At 50.2% G+C, this 23,329-nt stretch overlaps 2 protein-coding genes across 2 annotated transcripts; both read right to left on the reverse strand.

Annotated features, from left to right (window-relative positions):
- Positions 1 to 70: 70 nt before the first annotated feature.
- Pea15 (proliferation and apoptosis adaptor protein 15) lies at positions 71 to 9,988 on the reverse strand. The gene is made up of 4 exons (XM_021171673.2): positions 9,818 to 9,988; positions 3,761 to 3,934; positions 2,464 to 2,619; positions 71 to 2,023 (listed from the first exon to the last, which is right to left on the reverse strand). Exons 2-4 carry the CDS (start codon positions 3,930 to 3,932, stop codon positions 1,959 to 1,961), a joined length of 393 nt encoding a protein of 130 aa, XP_021027332.1. The 5' UTR covers positions 3,933 to 3,934; positions 9,818 to 9,988; the 3' UTR covers positions 71 to 1,958.
- A 2,822-nt stretch (positions 9,989 to 12,810) lies between these two features.
- On the reverse strand, positions 12,811 to 23,235 carry Casq1 (calsequestrin 1). Its single transcript, XM_021170576.2, has 11 exons — positions 22,612 to 23,235; positions 21,031 to 21,115; positions 19,928 to 20,028; positions 19,150 to 19,261; positions 18,713 to 18,786; positions 18,248 to 18,378; positions 17,019 to 17,064; positions 16,543 to 16,597; positions 16,231 to 16,331; positions 15,186 to 15,260; positions 12,811 to 13,740 (listed from the first exon to the last, which is right to left on the reverse strand). The coding sequence occupies exons 1-11, from the start codon at positions 22,888 to 22,890 to the stop codon at positions 13,576 to 13,578; spliced, it is 1,224 nt and encodes a 407-aa protein (XP_021026235.1). The 5' UTR covers positions 22,891 to 23,235; the 3' UTR covers positions 12,811 to 13,575.
- Positions 23,236 to 23,329: the final 94 nt, after the last annotated feature.

The following is a 23,329-nucleotide window of genomic DNA, read 5'->3' on the forward strand; positions in this document are numbered from 1 at the left end:
ACACACCCCCTCCCAGTCATTCAGAGCTTCCCAAACTTAATGACCCACAGAGATTCTAGAATCAGTCAGGTACAGTAGAGTCAGTCACCTTTATTCCTGGGTTAGAACAAGGCTGTGCACGCTGCAGACAGAGGAGCACAGGCTAGGAGCAACCTCACAGCAGCACGAGGGGGTGAGTATATTAGGGCAGGTTAGTCTGTTTAAGGTTTGGTTTTTGCCTTACAGAGAAGCTTCTGAGAAGCACCCTGTCTCCTCCCTCTTCCATAAGGAAAGTACCGTCTCACTCCTGCTCCCATGGAACACCCTAGAAGGAAGGATGTTACCCAGAGTTCCTTTCTCCCAGTTGTACAAGGATTTCTTGTCTTAAAGGAGATGCCAGGCAAGACTAGGGAGACTTAGGAAGGACCTTTAAGGCAAAACTGGAGTCTTCGAGGTGTGAGTGTTAAGGCAGGTGTCTGCAGCAGTGGCCAGAGATGGGCAAACTGGGCTCAGCTAGGAACTGAGGGTGCTCTAGTCAGTCTGGCTTCAAGAACCCTCTTCTGACAGCCAGTCCTCCCCCTCCCTGTGAAGTTTTGCTCCCACATCCTAAAAGCACCTACTTTCATCTTTCTCTAAATTGTCTCTTAGCTCACATGTAAAAGTAACATTTGTGGTGGTTTGTTGAAATGTGTTCTTTTCTGTTTGGACTCTAACAATTTGGCTCTGCCACTTCCTTTCTGTGGCATCCCCCTCCCACTCCCGCTCTGGCCTAGACAATAAGTTAATGCTAAAAACCACAAAAAAGGGCAGACATGGCAGTGCGGGTTTAATATACATATATGTAGAATATATATGTACACACAGTTAGCACGGTCAAGATGGGGAAGGGCATCTTGGGACAGGGAGGAGGCTGGGTTCACTCACTGCACTCTAGTGACTTGGCTGTGTGGCATCCACAAACCCAAATGAGAAAGGTTACCAGTCCTTCCTGGATTGAATCAGGGTGGTGGTCAGTGCAAAGGAAACACTGTAATTAACTTCTTGCTTGGAGAATTCTAAACTGGAGAGTGGAAAGGTTGCCTACAATACTCTGTAGGTTGTGGGCAGGTTGGGGTTAAAACCTAAGGATCTCATTCCCCAATCTCCCTAGGCTCCAGGTCAGTTTATCCAACAGTCTGTATTTGGAAACTGAGGAGCAGAAAGTGGGCCTGTCTCTGCCTACGTCCCTAGCTCAGGCTCAGTAGTGCATGGTCCCAGGATCGTCTCTCCAGAGCAGAAGGTTGGGGGACAGTAAATGCTGGCTTCTCCATTGGGGTTTGATCTTTGGGACCAGGAAAGGATCGAGTGGTCTTCTCATTAAGATTTCTGGCTCATCCGCATCCCAGGCCCATAACAAGGGCATAAGGAGGGTCCATTTGCACTCAGGACCTCAGCCTAAGGGAACAGCGGGAAGCTGGCTTCTAACCAGTCCAGCATAGAGATACAAACACTGAATCCTGGCTTTTCTTTCCCCTTACCAGGTGGAGGTTGAGTGGCCTCTTTACCTTCCTTCCCCACTGGTTTGCTTTAGATATAACCATCTCTCCCATCCCTCATCTTCACCATAGCTCCTCAGTGTAGGAAAATGCAGGTCCTTTCTGCTTCCATAAAGATGTGGGGGAAGAGTGGAGGGAAGGGGAGAGGAGGAGGAATGTGCCAATTTCTGTTTACATAGAAAAAGCGTCCACCTCCCCCTATAGTGGGGGGAATTAAGCTCCCCCTCCCTTGCCTCCAATCCCCTCATGAGGAGGAGGAACTAGATGAGCTAGACAGACAGACAGCCAGAGCGTGCGCACACGCACACACACGCGCATAGTAAGGGTTAGGACCAAGTTAGTAAATGGGTACGGAGCAGGGGGTTGCCCTAGCCCCTCCCATTGAGGATGGGGAAGGGAGTGGTCTGATGAAGATCCAGCCTTCCTCCTCTTCCTCCCCCTGGTTCAGGCCTTCTTTGGTGGGGGAGCCAATTTGATGATTTCTTCTTCAGAGGGCTGCCGGATAATGTCTGAAAAAAACAAAGGGGGTGCGCCCAGGGATGGAGGTTGCCAGGCAGGCAGGCCCATTAAGCATCAACCTCTCCCCAAATCCAGAATGACTTTCTACTCTTAAAAATACAGTCAGGCCTGGCGGTGGTGGCGCACGCCTTTAATCCCAGCACTTGGGAGGCAGAGGCAGGCGGATTTCTGAGTTCGAGGCCAGCCTGGTCTACAAGGTGAGTTCCAGGACAGCCAGGGCTATACAGAAAAACCCTGTCTCAAAAAAACAAAATAAATAAGTAAATAAATAAATATTATATATAGTATATACATGTAAAATACTATATATAATATATAGTATATACATACATATATATACATGCATGCATACATACATATATATTATATATATAATATAGTCAGACAGGGAAGGGAGACGTAGAGCTGCGCCAACGGTATGGCCTCTTACCTTTGTACTTCTTGGCACTGGGAATACGAGTTAGCTTGGTATCCAGCTCCTCCTCCTCAGAGATCTTCAGCACACGGGTTCTGTAGTCAACCACCATAGTGAGGAGGTCAGGACGGCGGGATATCTCAAAGATGTGCTCAATGTAGGAGAGGTTGTCTGGAGGAAGGCAGCTTGTGTTAGAGCTAGGCTATAGAGGTCAACTTCTGCCCTGTCCAAACTGGTATTCTTGAACCACAACTGAGTTGCTGACATTGGTTATGGGAGGGGACAGCAGTGAAAGAAGGGGCTACCAAGCCAGGAAAAGAAAGTTGGAGGCAGCCAAATACAATTCAAAGCATTGCTCCTTAGAGGGACAGGTATTTAGCCTTGATCTTCTAGGGTATAAATGGAAAATGCAGACTTTGGGCTAGATACCAAGCCCATCCTGGGGAAAGGGACAACAGAAAGACTGCCTTCAAAACTACCCACACCCACCCTGTCCTTTCCACTTTCCTTCCAGATGAGTATGGGGAGAAGTCCCAGACACCACACAACAGGAAGGTGAGATTTATGGTCAATCAAAGAGAGATTCTGAGCCAGTAAGGAAAGTTACCTAACTGCCAGAAAGCACTGACACCATCAGGCTGGCTTAAGATTGCCATCATTTCATCTGGCTCCTGTCCTCTGATTGTTGCAATAGTCTTAACTGTAATAGTTCGTCCTTTGGCTTTCCTCCCTGCTGTCAGACACTAGCCAGACTCGTTCATAGGAAGGGCTCGGGTGACTTCAGCTTCACACACCTGTAACTCAGCTGCCTTAGACCCAATATTTTTTAGCCCAGCTAACGTGGACTGTGTTCTTTTGCTTAACATGTTCTCTGGGTTCTACCTCAGACATACCATTTGATTTTGGAGGCAGTCTATTATCATCAGCAACTTGGGGGTGGGGGGTTGGCTCTCCCCTTCCAAGGTGAGCTCTGGGCCCTCCTGTTAGGCATACATGGCAAATCCTTTCCCTGCTATCCTGCTAGCATTTGGGGCCGTCTTAAATGCCAGTTGACCCCGAGAGCCCCAGCTGCATGGCATTGCTCTAATCCAGTGTCTCCCTCTCACCCCTAAAAGGCAGCAGTCTCTAGACATAGGTAAGAGAACATTAGAACAGTGGTCTTGAGTTCTACCATACATTGTACTGCTCAGGCCCGTAGGAGAACCTGTCTGACAACTCCTGTCCTAGGGCCAATCACTTTATCCCGCCTTGTCATGGGGTTTCCCCTTGTGTTCCTTTCAGTTTACTGAATGGGCAGTGCCCCCTCCACAACCTTTGTCCAGCTTGTTGTGGCTCTCCAGGAAGCTAAACCAGGCGCTGCCTGTGGTGATCTCGTCACTCTTCTCACTGGGGATGTCCTCCTTGCAGGCTGACTTGAGCTGTTCCAGATCTTCAAGGGTGATGTTGTTGGTCAGGTCCTGAAGGAGAGTTCCGTACTCTGCCATGACTGGAGGGGAAAGGGAGAAAGGGAGAGAGAGCAAGCAGAGCTTACCTTGTGGGGTCCGAGTCACTTACTTCAAGTACTTACCTGAGACTTAACTCCCACCCCCAGCAACATGCGCCCACACTTTGTCCTGCCCGGGAGAATGAGCAGGTCTGGAGGGAGAAAAGGAAAGCCCTGCATAACAGAAGAAACTTAGGAAAGCTAGGAGCTAGCGTGGGGCCGAGAGTGATAAGTCATAACACACACTCACCAATACACAATCTTTTTCGTCTTTTTCCCTCCCTTAACGGTAACCCTGGCAACAGCTCCCCTGATTGAGGAGGCGGTTACCATGGCAACATTCTCCAGACTTTCTTACAGTCTCCTAAGTACCCCCTCCCCAATTGCCCCACCTACCTACAACTCCTCCCCCTGTCACAGGCTTGCCTAGCAGTGAGGCGCTAAAAAGGATCTGGAAGGGTTGGTTCAAGCCCATGTGTCCCACCATTCTTCCCCAGAAGCACAGGGGTCCCTCGTTACATCTTCCCAGCACTCTACTGATGCCTTTGCATGTGTGCCTTGTTACTTGGCCTGAAGGATCCCTGGCCCCTCCATGCTTACTCATGCATTAGATTACTAGGTCTCAGGGGAGCATGGAGCAGTGGGCTACCCTCACCTTGTGGAGCCCATTTTCTCCCTTGATAATTTACTGGGCCCAGCTCAGCCTTTGCTCCTAGCCTTTGTGCTGTGCCTGCAGCCCCCGCGCCCAAGAATACCAAGCGGCTGGCTCTGGCCCCCTGCCCAGTTCCCAGGCAGGCTGGGTGATGGGGGGAGGGGAGTTGAGATGTAGCTTTCAGAATATGGCAGCAAGGAGGGCTGCCTTTGATGCTACCTTGAGTCTGGCCTCCACAGGCATGGCTAGATCTGACCTAGACCTTTGCACCATGTCTTCGTGATCCTTAGTTGAGAGAGGAAACACCCAACAACACCCTTCACCAAGATAGGAACTATGGCAAAAATAAAAAGTTCAGACCTGGGACTGGAGAGATGGCTCAGAGGTTAGCACTGGCTACTCTTCCAGAGGACCTGGGTTCAATGCCCAGCACCCACGTGGCAGTTCACACCTGTCAGTTCCAGAGGATTTGACACCTTCATACAGACATATATGTGCAGGCAAAACACCAGTGTGTGTTTTTTTAAGCCTTTAGAACGTGGATTGATAAAATGTAATACTCCAGCGGTAAGCTAAAATCAGGGATCTGAGCATAGTAGCATAGCCTATAATTTCAGTACTCAGGAGTCTGAGGCAGGAAGATTGCTGCAAGTTTAAGGTCAGTCTGGACTACAAGGCAAAACCTTGTTTCACATAAGGACCAGTTTTCTGCAATGAGTATGTATTTTTTTATAGTCAGAAAATTAAAACACCAAAACAGTAAGCATCATGAACGTTCTGTGACTAGGCAAAAAGGTGGGCAAGAAGTGGCTGGCCTTCTACCTGACCACCCAACCCTGAGCTGAAGCTGGCAGATGAAAGGAGCCAGCTTGTCAAACCTGTCTGCCTTGATTCTAGCCTCTGTTGGAGAGGAACTGAGGCAGAGCCATGGGCATTGCACAGTAAAGTGTGGACCCAGAAGTCCTTATTCCTAGTCCCCTACTTTGACCAGAATAAACAAGCCATCCTTGTTGGCAGGCACCGTGACACACACAAACAATAAGCCAGACAGCGGGGCCAGCACGACCCCCAGAAGAATCGGCAGGAAACATTTCTCCTTGCACACCCAGGTGCCACCAGACAGAAGGGCCCAGCGGGGGTCCTGCCAGGCAGGGCCAGGGACAATGCTCTCTGACTGTCAGCACCAGAAACCATCTCTGCCTGGAAATCTAGGTCACAGCAGCAGGCTCCGGAGCCCAGCCCCGCCTCCACTGATAATCCTAGGGCAGAAAAGGGGACTTGGAGGAGGGGCTGGAGGGGGCTGGAAAAGTAGCATAGGATGGAGACAGGAAGACCCTGCCTCAAATGAAGCACTTGGGCCAAACCCTCATTGGAAAGGGGGGTCACACTGCCTTGCTGTCACAGGGAAGAGGAGTTTGTAAATACCAGAGCTGCTGTGGGAGGAAAGTGTGTAGCGCCGTGTGTGAATCTCTGGGGAGGAGTTAAGATTTAGGGCTCTGGATCTAAAACGCAGATCTACTGGGGTGGTAGGCGGGAAGGGATTAATGTGTGTAACACACACACCCACAAAGGTTGGGGGCAGTAGGTAGGAGCTTTCCAAGAGTAAAACATACAAGAAGGCCCTAGAGAGGAATGTGGGCAGGGGGTGTACAAAGTGGCTCGGGAGAGATGGTGTGTGCACTCAGGGATGCACTTGCTTGAATGTTGCTGAGTGAGAAGGGGGATGTGGAAGATACTGTAGGTGTGTTTGGATGTTCTGGTAGTGGAGATCAGTGCAGCACTAGCTGCCAGCTTATGTGAGTTGTATGTTTGTATTTGAGCCAGTTAAGAGTATGCTTACATAGACTCACATCCAGAGGGGTGAGGGGAGCCTCCAGTATGACAAAAGAGAGTTGGCCTTGGGAAAGGCTGCACATGAGGAATTCAGTGTGTGTGTGTGTGTGTGTGTGTGTGTGTGTGTGTGTGTGTATATGGGGGGGGGGGGGGGGACCAAGGGACCAAGCACAGATTCCACAAGGCTGAAGGCTCCACTCAGCTGTTACCATAGCAACCTCAGTTCAGGGTGCCCCACCCCCCAGTCATCAGAACAATGACCCTGCCATGGGAAGTGTGAGAAGTGCTAAGGGCCAGAAAGAATGGGGATGGGGGGGCTCTTGAGGGAGCAGTGAAGGAGTTGGAGCTACCATTTGCCTACAGCCAGCTATGAAAGAGGCAAGGGCAGAGAAGTTAGGGAACACTTTTTAGGGCGCAGAATCTCTTCTGCATGACTTTCAGGTTTCACTCATCAGCTGCTATGATCCCTGGCCGGTCAGTCTGGTTATGGTGGGGCTTGGCAGAGCTTGCCTTTCTCACCCTCCCCAAAGATTTAGGATTTGTAAGGGCCTAAGGAGAAGTCTCCTCTCCTGGCTCTAAAAACTTCCCATCTCTGGAGCACTGGGCTGAGGCCATTCTTGGGACAGGATATCAGGGCAGGAACTGAGAGCCTGAGCTGAGGCTGCCAGGAAGTTAGTCCCCTTCCCTCCCATCTCACTCTGTGTTGTGTTCACTGCTTCCTCACACCTCCCTCCCTCCCTGCCTGCCTCTCCTAAGCCGGCTCTAGGCATAGCCTTGACCACCGAGAATGCTTTAGGTGAGGGTCAGGAAGCCTGCAGATGCTAGCTAGCCTTGCGTGTGCTCAGAGCAGCCTAGCAAGAGAACCAACCACCTGTGGTGGAGGTGGTAGCAGCAGAATAATTTCTGAGCATTTTGACACTAATGGTAGTGTCAAACTCTGGTAGATTATCCCCTTTTCCAGAGCATTTGGTTCCAGATAGGAGATGTAAAAGGGAAGCCCAAGGATTAGATGTCACCCCTTCCTCCACATCTACAGCTGCCAAAGTGCGGGGAGGAGCGATCCTATTACAGATGCAGAGACTAGAGGGTCCCTCTAAGGAGCAGGAGGCCAATTCCTAGGCACTCACTTCAGTCAGCCTCGTCTCAAGTTGGGAACTGGAGGAAGTAATCAAGGAAACAGGTGGGAAGGGCGGGCTGGAGCTACCAGGGCCTCAAATCCAAAGCCCCAGCAGTATGTTTCTTTCAGTATCTTAACCGACTTCTTCCCCCAACCTTTTAATCTAGCTTTGGGTATCTCAGCAGACACTCTTCTTTCTTCCTGTAACAATGAAGAAGGTTTTACGGTTTCCAAGGTCAGCCTAGGAGCAGGGCTCCAAAATGTACATCTAAAAAAAACGGAAAAACGGGTTGCCTCTGAGAAGGGGAAGGGCCATGCCCAAGATGGAGGCAGCCAGAGCTAACTGGCCTGGGATTAGGCAGGGCAGAGCAGGGCTTGCTGGTTGTGAGCGGGGATGAGCCCTGTGTGACTAGCTAGCTTTCCCAGCTTTCCCCTTCCTGGTTTAGTTTCTCTCTCCCTAGTCATCTTTAGTTTATTCTGCCTCTTTCAGTTACTCTCTTTTTTTTGGGGGGGGGGTGTCTTTTTTGTAATTTTGTCTCCCACCCCTCTCCCACCTGGGAGGACCAAAACCCAGGGCCTTGGGCTTGACAGGCAAGCACTCTACATTGAACTAGTCCCCCCCCCCTTTTATTCTTTTACTGGGCACTGAGGCCTCCCAGCTCTTCCTACTCACTCCATTTGGCGGTAGCCATGGATACATTTGAACTTGGTAAGACTCTGTGTCCCCACCTAAGTACCCAGAACTACCATAAGGAAGGGATGAGCCTTCCGTAAGAGAGCAGCGGGTTGGGAGGAACTGATGCATACTGGGTGGCTACTGACCAGCCGGCGGAGTTGGCCATCTTGACAGTGTACATGAAGGTGTGTGTGTGTGTGTGTGTGTGTGTGTGTGTGTGTTTTACAGTGTGGCTCTGTGCCCTTATGTATGACAGCGTATGTACACCTGCCGAGCACAGGTGTCACACAAGTAGTAGGCGGCCAGGGAAGCTGGCAGCCTAGAGCTTGCTGGCGGTCTCCCCACAAGAGTGTTTAACCGCAAAGGGAAGAGCAATTAACGCTAATCGCTCCTACAGCCTGGGGGGCCAGACACACAACCTAGAGAAACAATATACAGCCTGGGGGGCCAAACACACGAACCTAGAGAAACAAGGCTCCCTAACTTGAGATTTTAGTCCTCTCCAGTACTCTTCCTGTGCCTCTGGCCACCTCTTTCCTTTTCTCTGTGGCTCTCTGGTCAGTTCTCCCTGTCTTCTCACACATTCCTCTCATTCTCTCTCCCCCTGACTTGGGTTCCATCCTTGGCTGACTCATTCTTTTCACCCGCTCCCTGGCTTCTACTCCTTCCTCCATCCTTTGGCCATATTGATGTCCAGGCTCTAGCCACTCCCAGGTACCCTATGCTCTAAACTGGCAGTCAGCAACAAAGGTCACAAGAAGCCCCTCACCCAGGTAAGAGCACAGACTCACCAGTCCTTGAGGTATTGCCCACTAAAACTGTAAAATCTGGGTGTATTTGTGGACAGTGGCCCTTTCCACCCACTACTGAACATTCGTGTTAAGACTGATGCTGGTCAAGGAGACTCCACATGGGAGGTAACAAACGGGTTGTGGTGGGTGGGTGGATGCCTAGCGCAGGGATGTTGTGATTTGGTTTGTATGAGAGGATGTGTGTAAGTCACATGGGTGTGTGTCACTGTGTGGTTGGCTGTCTCTTTTTTCTTAAAGGTGTGTTTGTGTCCCTGTCGGTATTGACACGGATTATTTTAAAAATTAATTAGGGTCTTTATATTGGCTACATCATTCCTATGTATCCCCAGCCCTTTCCTCTGAGCAAGCTTCCACCAATCCCACTCTCCTCAGACGCAGTAAACTGGGTGTGAGAGTACCCAGACCAGTTGCCTGCTGCCGGAGGAACTGAAGCAGGGCTGAGCTGAGCCTGGACGCCTGCAGAGGCGAGTCCGAAGCTAAGGCGAGGAGGGAGGGGCGGGAGCTGGCCTGGCTCGGCCGGCTGGGCGGGAAGCAGGCTACATCCTAATTCCCAGGCCCCGTCGGACTCCCAAACTGCTGTTCAGCACGGAATGGGCGGATGAAGCCACGCTGCCTGTGACACACTCCAGTCTCTGGATGCATGGACAGAGAAGGACCCCACGGAGCCTGACACCGTGGACCTGTCTGAATCCTCAAGCTCCCCTATTTGTCCCCTGCGTCCGGGATCGTGACCCTCCAAACCCAGATCCCCAATCTACCTCCTCCCCACGACACATCTTCCCTCTGCCCCTCTCACCGCCTCCGGAGCTGAGAGCTCAGGGTGCGGGCACTCCCGGGTCCCCGGTTCCTAAGCAGCGTCTGGAGCCTGCTCCTTGGCTCCTGCCACCGCTGCCGCCGATCCTGCCGCCGCCGCCGCCTCTTCCGCCCGTGGAGCAGAGCCTGAGCCCAGCACCGCCTCACCCCACCCGACTGGCCGGTGATGTCAGAGCCGGGGAGGGGCGGGGGGCGGGGAGCGGGGAGGAAAGGGGGAGGGGAAGCAGGAGGGACCAGGGACTGGGGACTAGGGTTCTGGAAGGCTCCTAGGATGGGGACAGGACTGGGATGGAGTATGGACTCTTCCCCTTAAACTGTGAGAAGATCCTCGTTTTTTCCTAATGGGTCACTTTCCTGCCCTCTGACCTTTGGTTGGTCACGATGGCCAGGACCCCTGGAAGGCAGATCAATTTGGATTGGGGGATTTGGAAGGCCTATGGCCTCTGAGTTCTCTTAGCTACTTCGCTTTGGTATTTAGAAATTCTACTTCCTAGCCTTATAGATCAGAGACTCAGTAGGAAACGGTCAAGTTTATCCACGCTAGGAATAAAAATGGGGCAGGGGCAGGCAGCAACAGGGGAATCTCTTTTACTTGGCCCAGGGCCATGCGCTCTTGTGTATAATAGCAGCTGGACCCCTGAGCACCTCCTGCCTTTCCCAAATATACCCCACACACACACACTCCCACACACCCCCACACCCCCACACACTATGATGTAATTTTATTTTCTGGGGGAAAAAAAGCCATGAGCTCAGCATGCAAATATAGACAACAAAGCCACACTTAGCTGTCTCCTAGCTCTGTCCTTCTGCCTAGGCCCAGTGTGATAATTCTCACTTCCCCTACACCTCAGGGACTTTCCTCCTCCAGGGTCTCACTCGGCCAGGCTGAAAGAGGGAAGGGAGTATTGGAGAAGCATCCGATTCTCACCCTACCTCCATGAGGGGCTTCAGCTCAGCTCTGCAAGTGCCTGACCCTGAGAACGGCTTCAATGTTTGCACACCACCAGGAACACCCCATTTTGCCTTCAGTTCCAGCTGATCAGAGACCCTTCCAGAAGCCTCAGATGAGCCCTTCTTCTGGGAGGAGCAGGCCCTGGTCCTGTGCCTTAGGTTTCATATGTAGTTCTTCTCTTTGCTGGTCTCACCCCCCACCCCACCCCCACATGGCTGACCTTTGCCCCTTTGAGGGCCACTAATATACCCTCAGAAGTTGCTTTTGTTTCTGAGTCGCTGTAGGGTCGGAATCTATCGCGTTGAGCCATCTTTGAGACACAGAGTGACTGTACACTTTTGCATAGACATACCACATTTACATGAGACAAATGAGGCAGAGCAAAACACAGAGAATGTGGACTTTATACTTATTCTGTTTCCTTAGACAAATTAAGTCCATAAAGTTAAGGATACCATTGCTCACTTCATAGGGTTCTTCTGAGAATCAGGAATAATAAAGTTTTTAGGGACTGGTACCAGATAGGTGCAAAAAAAAAAAATCAAAGACATGTAGTCTAGTATCTTTTGATCTATATGAAGTGAATCCCATAATATTTTTATGATGTAACCTAATACCCAATTACCTATTAGTTATTCATTACATGTGAATAGGTCGATTAAATATCTGGTTTCTACTTTATATACTTCTGTCGCTTTCCCTAAGAATACTCCTTGGATTTGACTGTGGAGAGTGACAACTTTTCTAATCTTAGGGCTCACTTTTCTATACTTAGATATCCAATAACTTTGCTCTGCCTTAACAAAAACTAATAGCATGCATAATATGGTGGTATACCACCATAAGACTTAGAATGTTGAGGCAGGAGGATTCCCATCTTTGGCTACATAGTGATACCCTATCCATAAACAACAACAAAACTGTGTTTCCTTATTTAGAAGCTTATTCGGGAGTTTGGTCCTTTCATGCTCCCATCTTGTATACGTTTACTCCCACCTGAGCCTGTCCTGCGGAGTGCGGCTGCGCACGAGTCCTTTTTATAGAAGCCCAACAGATCTAAGTCTAGGGGATACTCTTGGTTCCAATAGCAATGCCTTCTCATTATGATGACCACCACACAGGGCCAGATCCTCCCAAACTTACTCTGATCAAAACAGTTTCTGATGAGAAACGGGGCTCCTTGCCTCTGCTTTTACATGACCCCTCCTCCCTAAGTTCATCCTGGCTTTTGCTACCAGATGAAATTTTGTCTTTCCCCAGTTCATAGGATTCAGTACAGACATCTCTACAAAACAACCCCATGATGCTTACCCAACCTCATGGCCACAACTTGAATTTCTCTTTACTTTTCAGACCTCTGGTGGGACTAACACACCCTGCTAATGCTTTTGAGGTTTGTTTGTTTGTTTGTTTGTTTGTTTGTTTTTGTTTGCTTTGACTGGGATGTCCCTGTCCTAATTCCTTTGCCTCATATTCAAAGCCCATTCTTCAATTGAAGGCCTGGAGAAGGTTTGTTTCCATTGTGGAAGTCACCGAGCCCATCTTGTTGTTGTTGTTGTTTTGTTGTTGATGTGTTTTTTGTTGTTTGCTTATTCTCTAAGACAGGATTCCTCTGTATAGCCCTGGTGTCCTGGAACTTGATCTGTAGACAGGGTTGGCTTTCAATTCAGAGAGATCTGCCTGCCTATGCCTCCAGAGTGTTGGGATTAAAGGTGTGCATCACCTCATCCAGACTCCCAAGTCTGTTCTCCCTCTCTTCTAGTTTTTTTTTTTCATCCTTTCTTAAACAAATATAGGACAGTTCTTTATGTCCCAGGCCTTATGAAAATAGAAAGCCTGGGTTCCTGTCCTCAGGACTCAGTTCAGCAGCTGTGTAACTAAAGAACGGTAACAGTGTACTAAGTTCAAGAATGAGGTCCTCAGGGCGGGCAGTGGGAGCACTGGAGGAGACCGCAGGACCATCAGAGTCTGGGGAGACCTAAGGACAGTGGACTCAGTCCTGATGCTCCAATAAAGAGCAGCTGGGAATCAATGACACACTGCTAGGTTATTCTTCGCTTGTCTTGATTTTTCAGGCAGACGAGTCAGCTCAAGAGCAGGGACAGGCCTGGCACTCTCTGTTCTTCCAGAGCCCAACAGCATCAGTGCACAGATACCATGTGTTCACAAAAGGCTTGTTGACTCGGGGTGGATACTGCCTGGGGAGAGAGCCCCAACCCCGCTCATCAGCCCTCTAACTCACTCCTAACAAGGCACAGCACCCACAGTTAAATTTCCTCTTCAGCGGTCACCTCCCTCCTCCCATAAGGGTGAGACTTCATCAACAACAGACACTTGCTCATTCTGCCCCAGATTTCTTTATTAAGGCCTTGCATTTGACCCAAATACATTAACAGGAGATGGCTAAGATTATAGCCCCTAACACAGTACCTCCCCTTCCTCCTGGCCAGGGTCAGGACAGTCAGAGAGGTTTAAGATTTGAGAAATGGGATAGAGAAGAGTTAGCAAACCGTTAAGTAGGGGGAGTGGCGGAAGAGAAACAGATAAGGTCTGGGGGGAGAAGCAAGTCAGATGAGAGAACTGGGCTGGGATCTAAGAAAAAGCAGCTCCTTTTCTCCTCGGAGAGGGAGACCAGGACCTCAAGCACCCTGTATGTAGACCACAGTTGGCCCTGTAGTAGAGAATGACCTAGTGTCCCAAGGAGCCCGGGGAAGTGCACAGATGGCAGAGAGGTACAGGTAAGGAGCAAGTGGGGCTGGTACGCGGCTGCCACGGCCACTCATCATCTAGTCATCGTCATCATCATCATCGTCGTCGTCGTCATCATCGTCATCGTCGTCATCATCCTCTGTGTTGATCTCGCCCTCCAGCACGTCCTCCAGCCAGTCCTCCAGCTCGTCAGCAGAAGGCAGGTCCTCCTCGTTATCCATCTCCATCCATACGCTGTCCGCCTAGGTCCCGGCACAGGGAGGGGATTGAAGCGAACATATTACAGAGCTGGACCTGCCACACACCCCCCGCCACCCCACCTCCCTGTAGTCCCCCTTATTGTACATTCCCTGTCCCTTCCTCGCATCCTTCAGGGGTGAGAGAAACTATCCTGGTGAAGATCGGCGTTAGAATGGTGATAGGTGTGAGTGGGAAGAAAAGGCGTTGGCTAGAGCCCCCTCCCCGCTTCCTGTCTGTCTGCCTTACTGTTGCTGCACTGAGCTCCTGAAACCAGCCATCCCTCTCTCCCACCTCCATGATGGAAAAGCAGTGGTACCTCCTTATGGCCAACACAACCAAGCCAGAAACTTTTAACATTCACAGATTTTCATCAAATGAGTTTCTAGTACCAGCTTTAGTGATTTCTAAACTCTGAAAGTGTATTTAAAAAAAACAAAAAAAACAAAAAAACCTGTCTGTTCCCAAGCCTGATTTCACTTTTTTGCTGTCTTTGTTCTTATTTACTTATTTATTTATTTTTAGGGTGTGCTCTTGATGGCTCACACCTTTAATCCCAGTACTCTGGAGACAGAGGTAAAGGTAGGGAGATCTTTTGAGTTCAAGGCCAGCATGTGCTCTTGCTTTATAGCCTTGGCTGGCTGACCTCTCATATTTGCTATGTAGCTCAGGCTGGCTTTGAACTCACAGCAGTAGTCTAGACTCTGCCTTTCCAGTGTGTGTGCCACGGTGCCTGGCTTTGCCTCTGACCTTTGATGATCACCCTTCCTCCTCAGTTTGGAGATTCGTATTTGTCCCTTATTGAAATCTCATACACTCCATGGTCTCCATTGTAACGCTACTCAAGCAGAAAGCGCTACCTTGCTACCGTTTTTATTTACTATAAAATTTACCAAAGCCCACCTTATAATTAATGAAATACTTGCCTACTCCATTAGCCTGTGAATACTATGAAATCAAAAGCTGCACTACTCAGTTCAACTCAACAACTAAGCACCTACTATGTGCTCACCAGAAGATTTCTGCCTTCAAAATGTTCGAAATCTACTAGAAGAGATAGGATGCTCCAAGGCAAGTTCTCGATGCCAGTGAGCTCTCAGGGGTGGGGGCATAGGGGGAATACTTGAAAGAAAACGCAGTGGAGGACAATAAGGTTGGACTGGACTCTGAAGAATGAGCAGGTGGATCCTGTGAGTGGATGGTGCCCGTGCTCAGATCATGCATTCCCACCCCACAGGTCTAGCCTTGGACCGATGTCTCCTGCTTCTGGACAGTGCTTGTTTCCTTGACAGTCAGAGAACTAACTGTACTGAGAGAGCTAAGTACAGAGAAGCACTGGTGCTCAGGGCAAGGCCACAGCACCCTAACCTCACCCAGTCCTGTCCAATCTGGTTAGTACTTGGGTTGGAGATGATCTGATACTTAGGTGTGAATGAGGAACAAGACTCACGTCTGTCACATTGACAACTCCTATTTGTGGAGCCGACAGGTCAATGTCAAAGGTCTTCTCCCAGTACGGGACCAGCTGTAGAGAGAACCAAACGCATGAGTTTAATAGAGGTTAGGAGCACACGAGTCCATAAGAGGATGAGAGTCAGCCCAGGGATGAGAGGAGGCAAGAGGAGCTGGCAGTGCATGGAGGGACAGCCAGCAACCAGACTCTGGGTTGTAGGTAAAGATAATCAGTGAAAGAGAAACCCCAGTGGAAAAGAATGAGGAAGGCAGCCTCTCCCTTCTGAGGAGAAGCACAGACCCCCCTTCCTTTGTTCCTGAGTCTAATTATGATTGACCTTGTACCTTTGAGCTATTCACATCTCTAAAAAGTCCTCAGTTCCTGCATATCTATCTATCTATAAGATTATTTTTATTATTTTTACTTATGTATGTATGAATATTTAGCATGTGTGTGCATACACCTTCAGAGGCCAGAAGAGGGTGATGGCTCCCCTGTAGCTGAACAGCCACCAGATGTGGGTGCCAAGAACTGAGCTCAAGTCCTCTAGAAGAGCAGCTAATCTCTGAGCCACTTCTCCAGCTCAGTTCCTACATCTCTTAACATAAATACTTATACCTGGCACTCATCAGGGTTCGCCACATTCCCGTTTGCTCATTCAACAATAAACCTGAGAAACTGGGGATTCAGCTGAAAACAGAGCCGTCTCTTGGAACGTGGAATCTGCTGACTCTCTGAGTGTACGTTTATGTGCAGTGTTGTACTCAGCCTCTCACCAGAGCACTGCTTTTCAGGTTTGGTACATTACCTGTCTGCCTCTGCTCTGGGAATCACATCTTATACCCCATGCGATTCACTTCCCATCCCCTTACCCCCTTGCTCGGGATGCCCATGCTCTGTGTCTGCAGTGCTCGTGAGCATGTAGCAGGCATAACTTTCTGGAGCTCCAGCTAGGAAGTGGGGATAGGAATTTTGAAACAAAGAAGGAGCCCCAGCCCAAGTCCCTACCTTAGGACCACACAGTTTGAGCAGAGCCTCTTACCAGCGGGAAGTCATCAGGATCAATCCAGATGATACTGAGGTCGGGGTTCTCAGTGTTGTCTTGGGCCACAGCCTTGAGAGTCTCTAAGAACTCATAACCATCTTGGAGGGAGCAGAAGTAAGAAAAGTGAGGAGGAACAGACAGGAAAGGGACACAGGAAACGAGTCCAGACCGATTTCCCTACCTCCTACGACACCAACACCTTTCAAGCCCTAGGCTGCTTGCAAACTCCCAGGAATGCCTTCCATGTGAGGCCTACGATCCAACAAATACACCCCCTTCCCCCCGGCCGCTCCAGTGTCCTCTCCTCACCAGGATCTGCTTCCTCTGCAAAGGCGACAATGTGGATTCCATCCAGGTCATCCTCCTGTTGGAGGGTGAGGAGGGGAGCAGGGTTAGAGCTGGGGATGGGGTTGGTAGGGGTGGTGGGGGAGACCTTACTGTCCTCCCGTCCAGCCCCTTGCCGTGCTTGAATCTGACTCCTGGAATGGCAGCTTATGTTTTCACGGTGGTGACTTTTCTAATGGCATCCTTTCTGCTCTAGGGATCCTGTCAGCTCCAGAGTTTGAGTCAGCCTTGTCATATTCATTGTCATGCCTGTCACTTGAGACCTGACATGGTCTTCGGTACAGAAACAAAACAAATAAAAACCAACCCACATGCCCCTTGGCTGAGACACGGCTTTCTTCCTAGCTAAGGGCACAGGGAGGAGCAGGGACAGCCGTTTCTAAGATCCGGGTCTTTACCCACTCCTGCTCCCCCAGGGCCTGGGCCTGGTAGTCACTCACCCAAGTCTCATACATACTCTCAGGCTTCAGTTTCCTCAGCGTGGATCTAGGAGAGACAGAGAGGGTCCCCATTCAGTGGGTGGGGACACCTCCCTCCAGAAGATCCCCACAGCTGAAGCCACCTCTGGGTCAGGCCTAGGGCATAAACAGCTTGTAGCCCAGAACAAAGCCAGTTGGCAAATCTAAGCTCTGGGCATCAGGCCCAGACCATGGCACGGCTGCAAAACAATGGTTAGTGGGAAGGGGATGGCTGGAAGAGAGACGCTGGGGGCAAAGGTAAGAACTGGATATCAGCAGAGTCATTTACTTTTTCATTCACTCATTTAGTAAAGCTGACAGCCTGGGCTCGAGATAAAATTCCATGCCTCGTGTATGCCAGGCCCTGGGTTCCCTTCCCAGTACAGGAAGGGGTTTGGGGGGCAGGTATAAGTGATGAGGACTGAGTTAGGTATTGGTTAGAGTTAAACCATGTCAGTATGTTGTGCCCCAATGAAAGAGGCCAAAATCTAGTGGGAGAGAGTAAGTAGTATTTAGACTGATGAGTGGGTATTTCTAGTTGTGGAGTCTCATGAAGGAAGGGACTTGTGTGAGTATAGGGCGGGGTTTCTTCGCATCAGCACTGCAGACATCAAGGGAGGGGGCGTCATGCGCACTGGAGGATGGTTAATAGTATCTCTGGCCTCTAATTACTGTATACCAGCCGCACTCCTCACAGCCAAAAATGTCCTGGAAACCTTGCCTAACAGCCACTGGAAGGCAAAAACCCTTGCCCCGCAGGCTGCTCCCTATGCCTCCGTTGACAACTGCTAGTGTCAAGAATGACAAAGGAGAAGGGACTGAGTTCAAGCTTGAATCCCAGTTCTGATTCTTCCCCCCCGGAGCCACTTTCACTGAGGATGCTAAAGAAATTAACTTCAGTCATAGAGAGAAGGTACCTCCCAGTTCCTGGTCAGAGCACAGGCACTCTACTCATTGGCTGACACTCCCTAAGTCCTAAGCAGCCCCTCGGTCCACACACATTTACAGAGGACTTTCTCTGTGTAGGGCTCAGAGCTAAGTGCTGGGGTATGAAATACAACACAGAACCTCCTGGTGTTATCACTGAGCACCAATGCCTGCAAGCATACTCATCTCCAGGGCAGTGTAGCTTCCAGGGTGGCTTGCTTCCCAGCCCACTTCACAAACTGATGTGCTAGCTAGCCCTGGGAGGAACTTTGGCCAATCCCCACCTCCTGTGCTCCTCCACGAAGCTGACAATCTCCTCTTCACTGTTGGGCTTGTCTGGGATGGTCATCGGCTCTTCCATGAAGGCCTCGTAGAAATCAATCTCATTCAACTTCAGAGTCAGCTTCTTTGCCACCTTTGAGGAAGTAGACAAGAGTTATGGAGCAGGAGAAGTGGGAGCTGAGTGAGAAACAGTGTAAAGGAACTAGTTGCAGAAAAGGAGTCAGAAAATGTGGCTCTGGGTCACCGGGTAAGTGTCTTCACTTCTCTGGGCATCGTTTAACACGATAAAGGTGGGTTAGACAGTCTAAGGTCCACCTTCCCTTCAATTCTATAGGAGAAGGAACATGAGTCTGGGGTGGGGGATACCAGCATGAAAAATGGTACCAAGATCCTATCAATTTTGGTAAGGAAGGCTAAGGGAAGCTTAAGAGTGTAGGGAGACCCAGTGTAGCCACAGGGAAGAGAACCTTGCTGTCGAAGGTAGCGAAGAAAGGGATGTAAGGATGGAACTCTTCAGCTGCGTCCTCGTAGGCTTTGTAATCTGAGGGGGAGGAAGGGACAGTCACAGTCATGTTCAGGGTCTGCCAGAGAATCACTCCCCCTCCCCCAAGGGGAATCTTCTCTGCAGGTCTTCCTTGACATGTGGGTCTCAGGAAGAGACCCATCCCCTTTAGCTCTCTAACTCTAGCTCTCTGAGAATAAAATACAATAGAATTGTAGAGGAAGCAGCGGAATGCTGGGGGTGTTTGGGAATGCCCCAGAGTGCAGAGACATAGAACAGATGATGGAGCTGACCGTGCAGAAGGAAGAAGGGGGCCTAGGAGGTCAGAACCAGAGATGCTTGGCCACTGGCCAAAGTAGGGAGGCAAGGAGGATAGGTGGGTCAGAAAGAGCTGTTACCCACGCTCTGAGTCTTTGCTCTTGAAGTAGCCAATGAGTTTGATTTCATCTTCAATATTCTCAAATGCCTGCAGCTCTCGTTCACCTTCAATCAACTCTACAGGGTCTTCTAGGACCTGGGAGAAAAAGAATATTGAGACCACCATTCCTTTTGTCCCTGACAGGCCCCAGAGAAAGATACAGGGGAAAGACAGGGAACTAGACTAGGAGATGCTTGTAGAGGGTGGGTATGTGGCCTGTTAATGGTGTATGTGTGTAGTCTGAGTGTTGTGCAGTGTGTGTGATATGCATGTTCTGTATCTTCTGCTTGGCATGGGGTATAGGTTTGTGATATGTTGTTGTATGTGTGATTTATTTGTGGTTCTGATGTGTATTATATATATATATATATACACACATATATACATACACACATATAAATTGTATATTACATGTTTTATTGCTATATGTATGCTGTATGTCATGTGTGTTACATGAGAATGCATTGTATGTATGTTTTATATCTGGTATATGAGGCACATATATATGATGTGTTTTATACACACACACATATATATAATATGTGGGCCTATATATGGGATATGCATATGTTTTGTGTACATTGTGTCTGATCTATATGATATATGTATGTGATATCTGTTACATGTTGCATGTGGTATGTGGGCAACTGGTGTAGTGTATGTATGCCTGGTGTGTGTGTGTGTTTAGGAGTGTAGGGTTGATTAGTAAGGACCGAGGGGCATTGGAAACTTCAAGGCTATGAGGCTCAGGGGAACCCTCACATCAAGCAGAAACTCCACCAGAGTGTCTGCAGAAAACTCGCCGTCATACTCAATGACTTCATCTCCTTTGAACACATAAACGCTGTCCTCTTCAGTTAGTCCTAGGAAACGCATGGTGGGAAGGTGAGCGATGAAGACAACCTTCCCAGAAACCCTAGTCTAACCTGGTCACAGCCCACTTGTTAATCCCTGCAGACATCCTCCACCTCTCCATCCCTTCCCCCTACTCCTGCCCCGCCCCATCTACCTTCAACAAACCCTTAAACCCTTCATTCCCAAATTAGTTGAAGAGCTAAAGCTAGGGAGAAGCTGGGGCCTGCCGGGGATCGGTAGGGTTTGAGGGGAGGAAACCGGGAAGATTCAGATTCTAACAACACAGCTCCCTTGCTCTGCCTACACAGCCAGGGACAAATATTCCTGCCAGCGTCTCTGAAGAATCTAGTGGCTGACTCTTTGCTATTGCTGTCCAGATGACTTGTTGCTAACTACCCTTCCCCCATCCACATCCGGTGTCCGGCCTGTACTGCCGCCTGGTGGCTGGGTGGTGTAATATCTGGGCTCTGCTAAGAGAAAGGGAGGAAGCCGAGGGGGAAGGGAGAAGGGAGGGGGGAGGAGAGGAGCCAAAAAAGCACTTTGCAGAAGGTCTCTCTGGCTACGCCTGTATTTCTTGGTTTCACCTTCCTTTCCAACACCTAGCTGTGTTTTTTTTTTTTAACTACATTTTTGTTTTTAAGGTTAGCATACAGGCTTTTGTTTTGTTTTTTTAGAATTTTACTATGTAGCCCAGGAAGCTTTGAATCCATAATCCTCCTGCCTCATCCTCTCAAATACAAGTATCACAAGTATGAGCCACCATGCCCATGCCCCCCTACCCAGTCTTATTTTCTAGATGAGCAGAAAGGTTACCTCCCCCCCCCCCCCACTGTCCCACCTCATCCAGGGAGTGGGCACAGGACTCTATACAGAATAGAATAGCCCCTAATCTCAAATGCCCCGGTCCACTCTAAATAGATGTGCAGCTCTCAAATCTCCCCCAAGCCCCCCCACCTAGGCCTCTCCACTCTTCCATAACCTGCTTCTTGCCCCTCCTTGCCCTCCCTTACCTAGTTTCTTGGCCACAGCTGCATCCTTCTCTGAGTCCACCAGGCCAAAGCCAACACCCTTGTCTTCTAAGACTTGGGCTGCTAACTGGAAGAAGGAGTCAGAATTAAATTACCCCCAGAATTCTTATCAACCCCTTCCCTGTGTGATACGTTCCCATCATCCATCGGGTCGTCTGAGGTGCAAGAAAGCCAAGCATTGACCTTCACCATCTGTTAGAAGCAGACTCTGCCTGGGCACCTCATAACCCTAGCCTGTCTTTGGTTCAGCCTTTGAAAAGATGATGTATATTTATTGCTCACTGCAACGTTCCTGAGGGACGCTGAGTCTCACCTTCCATGAAAGACTGGGCCCTACCTTCCATCCTGATCAAAGGCCAAACTCAGCAGAGGGGAATGTGGGACCCTGGGATCCTCAAGTAACTCCCAAAGTGAGAGCTGTGGAGGAGGGGGTGTGGGGTGAGGGGTAGGAGAGGCCAGAGGTCAAGAGGTCGCCATCATCCCTGGAGGGACAGTCACTCTTCTTCCAGGCCCCACCTCCTCCTTCTTTAGGCTGGTCACCCCACAAGCCTCCCCATCCAGCCACCTGCGGATTCTTTCTGCTGTGGGCATACTGTGTGCAGCTGTATCCCACCCAGCACTGCAGTGATCCTTAGGAGAATGGGAGGGCGGGTGGCAGGTGGATGGCAGAGGCCACTGAGCACGGAGGATAAAAATACTTGGCTCATTAATCAGATAGCGGTTTGCAGAGCCCGATGGGGCACACGGGGGCCTGGTGTCTTACACTGAAACATTCCAAGCTCGGACAAGGTGGGGCCTCTCTGTATCACCAAGCCGGGGAAGTGCAGACAAAGAAAGGCAAACGTATTCTAGCTCCCTTAGGGATGCATGTGGCCACGTATTCCAATCGGAAGGCTGCCTCCGCTCATTTCTTTTTTGTATTAACTGTCTCTGCTTTGGATCTAAAGTCAGATTCTCTGGCTGAAATGATGGGGAAGGCGTGCTGAAGCCTTCGTGAGAGTTTTCTAGTGAGGATATCCAGTAGGGGACAAAAGGCGGCGGGTTGGGCTGGGTGGGTGGGTGGGGTCTGTGGGAAGCCTCTAGAAGTCATTTAACTGTACAGTCACTAAGTCAGTTGAAGGCAAATAAAAGAACAATCGTGTTCACGGTTCTGCTGTTTGCATCCTGGCGCACGGCCCTACGTGTGTAAAGAGAGGGGGATCTTTTGGCCACAAGAGTAGTATGAAGCACAGTGCAGGGTACTGTGCAAGCTCCCCCCCAAACCCCCTTTCCCAGCCAAACCTAGTGCCCCTGCCTCCTGCAGCACAGAGAGGGCAGCCCCCTATAGCGCCTGCCCTAAACTTACCAACAGAAGGGTAGGACCTTGGTCCCTGAGTCTTTTTCTTTTTGCCAAGGCCACATTCCAGTCATGTACTTAGTGGAAACAGAGGCCCAGCAGCCATGCTGCTCTTAAGCCAGCCCCCACCCTCAGACACCGGGCTCACCGAAGGGACTGAGCATGCTCTCCACGGGGCTCACCGAGGGGACTGAGCATGCTCTCCAGGCCTGCTAACCTCCACTCACCTCCAGGATTAGCTCCTCCATCTCAAATTGTCTCTGTGAGGCCTTGTCGTCCTCGGGGGGCTCATGGTAGAGGAGGGCCAGCACCTCATACTTCTTAAACACGTTCTTGTAGTTCTTGGCGTTCACATTGATCACACGGTCCACACCGTCGTACTCAGGGAAGTCCAACCCATCTTCCCCCTGGACCCCTAACCTGGGCGTCCCTAGCACCAGTACAAACAGCAGTGCCAGCCGCAGCTCGGACACTGCTCTGGCCCCCATCCTGTCGGTAGCTCTCATGGAGGTAGTACAATCTGGGCCTGCTCTCCTGGTCCAGAGGAGGTTAGCTGAAATAGGGAGAGGTGCCCCTCGGATACAGAATCCTGAGTTAGGGGCTCCAGGTGGGGGTGGGGTAGAGAGTGGGCCAGAGCAGTGGACAGAGGACACTGCTGGGTCCTGGAGAAACTGCCGACAGAGCCAAGAGAAAAAGGGTCAGGAGGAGGAATAGGAGCAGGGGCGGGGAGGGAACTGGAGCTGCCCCTTGAAACTGGCACCCCCTCCGTCCCCACCTGGCCCTGTCTAAATATGTCTCTGTGGTTGGCAGGAGGGATGGATAACCTTCTGAGGCCAGGACAGCTCCATGAGAGCCTGAATCCTCTCACCTCCTATACCTCTTCCCTAGGCTCCCAGCAGCTGGTTCCTTCCCCCTCCCCCAGTGTCCAGGACTCCTTAGCCCCTG

This window comes from Mus caroli, unplaced genomic scaffold, assembly GCF_978045245.1.
Source record: "Mus caroli unplaced genomic scaffold, Mus_caroli_1 scaffold_1, whole genome shotgun sequence".
NCBI lineage: Eukaryota > Metazoa > Chordata > Mammalia > Rodentia > Muridae > Mus > Mus caroli.